This window comes from Nicotiana sylvestris, chromosome 6 (genome assembly GCF_000393655.2).
Source record: "Nicotiana sylvestris chromosome 6, ASM39365v2, whole genome shotgun sequence".
In the NCBI taxonomy this organism is placed as follows: Eukaryota; Viridiplantae; Streptophyta; class Magnoliopsida; order Solanales; family Solanaceae; genus Nicotiana; species Nicotiana sylvestris.
Genome location: NC_091062.1, coordinates 91,648,524 through 91,654,472, shown reverse-complemented (window position 1 = coordinate 91,654,472; position 5,949 = coordinate 91,648,524). Strand labels below are relative to the sequence as shown.

Below are 5,949 nucleotides of genomic sequence, written 5' to 3'. Positions count from 1 at the left end.
GGCCACTTCTTCAATTTCAAACCACAGGCCCAAATAATTGCCCAACTTTCCCCATGACCCGGTCCACTTCAAACCGGGTCGACCCGGTCCGCTCCATTAACCCAACACCCCTTCTTCATTTTTGTCCAACACAAAACAAAACCAAAAAAATAAAAAATAAAAGGTGAATTATCACTATTAATAGTTTTATTTTTTGTTTTTTTATATATAAAAAATCCGAAAATATTTTATTTTATTTTTATTTTTATTTTTTTAAAACATTTTAAAAAAAATATATAATAATTTCGGGAATGATTTAAAAAAAATAAGAAAAAGGGAAGTATTGAATAAAAAAAATATAAAAGTAAAAATAGGTGAAATTCTCTTTTTTTTTTTAAAAAAAAAAGTAAAAGAATGTAGAAAATTTAAAAAAATAAAAAGTTTTGTGGAAATGTTTTTTAAAAAAATTTAAAAGTAAAAGAAGGTTGGAATTAAAAAATAAATATAAAGGTATCTGAAAATTTAAAAAATTTAAAGTAATTGAAAGTAGCATTTTTGAAAGAAAAAGAAAAGATAGTGGTTTGTTTTTTAAAGAAAAGTTAAATAAAGTGAGATTCTCTTTTAAAAAAATAAAAAGTGGGATTTTAAATAAGATAAAGTAATTAAAGTTGGAATTTTAAAAATAAAAGTAAATAAAGGTGGGATTTCTTTTTCTAAAAAAATAAAAGCAATTTGTAAGTGAGAATTTCTTTTAATTAAAAAAATAATAAAATAATAAAAAAACAAATCTGAAAATTTCGAAAATTTTGCTATAAATAGAAGAGAAAATTTAGGAAGAAGAGGTGTGGAAAAAAAGAGGAAAAACTAGATAGAGAGAAGAAAAAAAGAGGGGGCGGAGTGAGAAGTATACACCCGATATACATTCTGGATACACTGAATATACAGGGGCAGAATTCATTTTGGAGAGTTTTGAAGTTGAAAAAGAATAGTTACTGCTTCATTGCCTCGCTTAAGATCTGAAATAGTCAGAACCTTCCTACCTTTTACTTCTTCACTATACTTGGAGTCGTTTATAGTCTCCTGGGTTTTCTGCTATTCCTACTGTACTGGTTTGCGATGTTGCTGAATCTGCTGTTGCTGTGTTATTACTGCTGCTGACTTCTCCTTCTTTTGTTCTTGTACTGCTGTTTCCAGGTACACATTTGTACAATCTCGGCTTGAAGCAAAAAATGAAATATTAATCAGGCTTTGTTCCTGTTGAATTCCTCCTGTTTAGATTTGTGGTTGAATATAATTTTTCTTTCTTCGTATAAAGATGTAGTTGAATGATTAATGAATAATGAGGTTGCATATGTATACTTTCTTCATCTAATAATGTTAGTTTAAATTAATCGGAGAATAATTAATCTGTTTTGATATTATGGTCAATCTCATGTTCTAGTATTATTGAATAACAGAATATAAAATGAAAGCAGTTTTTCTTTGTACAAACTCGATCGCAATTTTCCATTCGCATTAGCCGTAAACTAATAACTAATAAGTTACGTTTTTCAGCATGTAAATAATTAAGAGATTTTCTTTTATTTTAGAGACGAACTTAATAGAAAATATAGTCATTGTAGGTTTATCCTTTAAAAATAAAAATGAGACGAGCCTCGCCAAATAAAACGTATAGATTGCGGGGCCCTCACAAAATGTATGGTTTAATTAGAATTCGGAAGGACCGTTTAGCGAATTTCACGGTCTTCCCCAAAATAATAACGCGATAGTCTCTTTAGGCGCGTGTTTAATATTTTACTTTCTTAAGCCTGGGTGTGCATTTCATGCGACCCGAATCCAAATCCCAAAACATCAAATAAAACGTGTTCCGGATTGTGGGTGCATTTCATGTAACGCAGTCCAAAGACGTGTTTTAAGCGATGTTCATATTTCTTTTAAAAACAATAATAATAAAGCGGTTAAAAGATAAAATTTGCACATAAGTTCATATTTGTATAAAATCAGATAATCAAGCCGAATATAACAGTTGAGCGACCGTGCTAGAACCACGGAACTCGGGAATGCCTAACACCTTCTCCCGGGTTAACAGAATTCCTTATCCGAATTTCTGGTACGCAGACTGTAATATGGAGTCATTCTTTTCCTCGATTCGAGATTAAAATTGGTGAGTTGGGACACCCTAAATCTCCCAAGTGGCGACTTTGAAATAAATAAACCAATCCCGTTTCGATTGTCCTTTAATTGGAAAAACTCCCTTGCACCCTCGCGGGTGCGGAAAAAGGAGGTGTGACAGTACCCAGAGTCATTGTGACTCTCGGAATGCTCCAATTCATCTAGCACAATATCTCGATCTCCTACTTCATTAAGAAATTTTTGAAAGTAAGTCTGAAATCTCCTCTTAATCTAGGAATCTTCCATCAATACTCTACCATCGTCGTCCTTGATGCATCTCACTTGGTCTAAATCTCGAGCTTTCCTCTCTCTCAGCTTGGCCAGCCTAAATAACTTCTTCTCCCCGCCTTTTTTCCCTAGCTCCTCGTACATACGACCATAAGCCACAGTCTTAGCCTCCGTGACCGCCAGCTTCGCTTCCTTCCTAGCTACCTTATACCTCTCCATGCCCGCTCACCTCTCTTCCTCACCTATGCTCCCCACTAACGTCCGTTACGCCTCCTTCTTCGCTTCCATTTTACCTTGTAGCACTTCATTCCACCGCCAGTCTCCTTTGTGCCTGCTAGAGATGCTCGTCGAGACCCCTAACACCTCTTTTGCAGCCTCCCTTATACAGTCTACTGTCGTTAACCATATAGTGCTCGCGTCACCACTGCTCTTCCAAGCTCCAATAGCCAACAACCGCCCCTCCAACTCTTGGGCTTTATCTCCCCACCTGATTCTCGGTCTTCCTCGAGCCGACATTTTCCTCCTCTTCACCATAATACCAACGTCCATCACCAAGAGCCTATGTCGCGTCACGAGTATCTCACCTGGAATCACCTTGCAATCCTTGCACAACCCTCTGTCACGCCTCCTGAGGAGGAGATAGTCAATTTGAGTCTTTGCCACCGCATTTTGAAAAGTAACCAAATGCTCCCCCCTCTTCGGAAAGCTAGAGTTTGCAATCACCAACCCAAAAGCCTTAGCGAAGTCTAGTAACGAGGTTCCTCCTTCGTTACTCTCCCCAAAACCGAAGCCTCCATGCACTCCATCATACCCACCAGTGGTCGACCAAATATGACCATTGAAATCCCCTCTTATAAACCTAGCAGAAAGGATTTCTACAATAGGGGAAATCAGAACCCTAGATCATTCCAATTCTTGTCTACTATCGTTTGTGGTTAGTTCTTAATTATTGCATTTTCATTACGTAATATTTAGTTAGTAAACATCCAATCTATTACTTAAATATTTCTGAAGATTGAATACGTGAATTTGTGTGAGTTCAATAGTTGTGATTGATAGGTTAATTACCTATGAGATTCGACTCCGGACTTGTTAACCGAAATATATTTGCAGCGACCGCTTTGTGCTTTTTATAAGGCATAGTTGGGCGTGATCAAATTTTGGCGCCATTGCCGGGGAATTAATGGTGTTATTAATTGCACCTAAAAGAAGTGCTAAAATTCTTAGAGTAGTCAATTTTCTTCAATTTAAACCAAGTACATTGAAATTCTAACGTTTGTAGTCTTGGGTGTTACAAGTGCGTGCCTAGAAACTCCTCGAGAACTGGTGAATTGTTCAAAGCATTATCAGATCCTGAGAAAGTTTTCAAGGCATTGAATCGTGCAAACAAGAAAGGCAAACAACAATAGAACTCAACAGAACAAATCGAACCAGACATGGGAGACGAAGTAAACAACAGAAATAACGGGAGTGACCCGAAAAATCAGGGTATGGTGCCTTCTGCCAGAAGCAGTATTGTACGATTGGGCACAACCCACCGCCGACAACCTAGCAACCGCAATTGCAGTCCCTCAGATACAAGCAAAATCATTTCAAATCACAAATAACATGCTACATTTGTTACAAAACAAAGGACTGTTCTCAGGGTCATACATTGAAGATTCTCAGTAGCATCTGAAGAATTTCCTATCGATATGTGCCACGCAAAGGCAACATAATATGACACCGAAAGCAATATGACTATTGTTGTTTCAGAGAAAGCAAGATCCTACTTGACAAGATGGCCCAAAACTCAGGATGGATGATATGAAACTCTCCAATCACTCCTGTAGTTCACTCAGTGGCTTTAGACCCAACTAAATCCATAGCTGAAAATATAGCCACTCTAGTGATATAAATGAGTATCCTTACCAAAAAGGTTGATGAATCAGGCCAGAAGCAGCAGGTACACATAGTTGATGCAACTAATGAGGGCTGATGTGCATCATGCATTAACCAACCATATGTTTTCTCGTGGAGTGCGGAAGGTGATAACCAACACTATCAGGAAAATATGAACTATGTGGCCAACTATGGGGGACAGAGGCAAGGTGGTTAGAATTGGGGTCAGCAGAATCAACAATATAGACCAACTCAGTAGCGGTACAATAACATCAACAATCTTGGGGCTATGCGACCACATGGTCAAGTGGTGCCTTACCAAAGGCAACAAGGTTATAACCAACAAAATCAGCAGTTGGATTATCAACAACCTCAACAATAAGAGATTGTGAAACAAGATGACGGGTTTGCTAAACTTGAGGGAATGCTGAATAACAGTAGCAGAATGCTGCAACAACTGATAGGGACCACTGGAAAATTAACAGAGAGAGTAGACTCACATGAATCAACAATAAAGGGTATTGAGGTGCAATTAGGACTGTGAGCACGTGATTTTTGCTTCACAAAAACTACTCCCAAAGAAATCAAAAAATAAAATAAATTGCTTTTGGGTACAATTTTGAGAATTTTGCGTGACATTTTGGATAATTATTTTTTTCTGTGAATGTTTATATTGTTTTAATTAATTAAAAATACAAAAAATATATGTTGCATGCACATTTAAGATTTAATTGTGCACTTAGGAATTAATTGAACCATATTTTGTTTTTAAGAGGAAGAAAATCACAAAATAATGTATTTTTTGCATTTTTAGCATTTCATGTCCAAGTTATGTGATTTTATTTGATTGTGTGTGTTAATTATTATTAAAAAGTTAGTAGTACTTTTGTAAATTAATCTAGTCCTATAAGCTAATTTAGGATTTTTGGAATTTTTAGTTTTATTAGTCTAAGAAAAGGAAGGCAAAATAAAAGAGTTTTAAGTCATATTTGGGCCAAATCAATTTAAAGTCCCAAACAATTTTTCTTCCCCTTTGAAATTGAAACCCGGATACCCAGCCCATACCCCATCCCCGACCCGGTCTGCCCCATAGCCCAAACAACCAACCCCCCTTTCCCCATTTTCATTTTCATTTTCTAAACCCCTAACCAAAAAAAAAAAACCCTAAACACCCGCCCCCTCTTCTTTCTTCTTCTTCTTCGAACCCACCACCCCCCATGGTGGCCCTTCTTATTCATCTTCGTCCAAACGACCACCCCAATGGCTGCTTTTCTTCTTCATCTTCATCCAAACGACCACCCCCATGCGGCCTTCTTCTTCATCGTCGTCCAAACGACCACGTCCATGGCTGCCCTCCGCCTCGCGCCCACCACGACCACGTCCAGCAGCCATCACCAACTTCTCCAATTGTCCAACTCCCATCACATCGGTGACCACACACGCACACACAACACCCTACGCAGCCTTCTCACCTAAACTTGAACCTTCAGACCTAAGTAAAGTGAACACCTTCTGTCTCTTCTTCTTCGTCTAGCATCATCATCCGAAACAACGCGAAACGCAGAAAAAAATGCAAAAAAGAACAGCGAAAAGTCCCAATCCAGTCATCAAAGCTTCAGCTCTTCAAAATAAGTTTTTGAATTTCATTTTTGGTCAGGAGATCTCCATTTGAGACCGTTAGCTCTTCGT

The 5,949-nt window shown here is 37.5% G+C and overlaps 1 protein-coding gene across 1 annotated transcript; it reads right to left on the bottom strand.

The window, feature by feature from the left end:
• Positions 1 to 2,643: 2,643 nt before the first annotated feature.
• LOC138870937 (uncharacterized) lies at positions 2,644 to 5,682 on the bottom strand. The gene is made up of 4 exons (XM_070148779.1): positions 5,560 to 5,682; positions 4,580 to 4,670; positions 3,675 to 3,732; positions 2,644 to 3,238 (listed from the first exon to the last, which is right to left on the bottom strand). The coding sequence occupies exons 1-4, from the start codon at positions 5,680 to 5,682 to the stop codon at positions 2,644 to 2,646; spliced, it is 867 nt and encodes a 288-aa protein (XP_070004880.1).
• Positions 5,683 to 5,949: the final 267 nt, after the last annotated feature.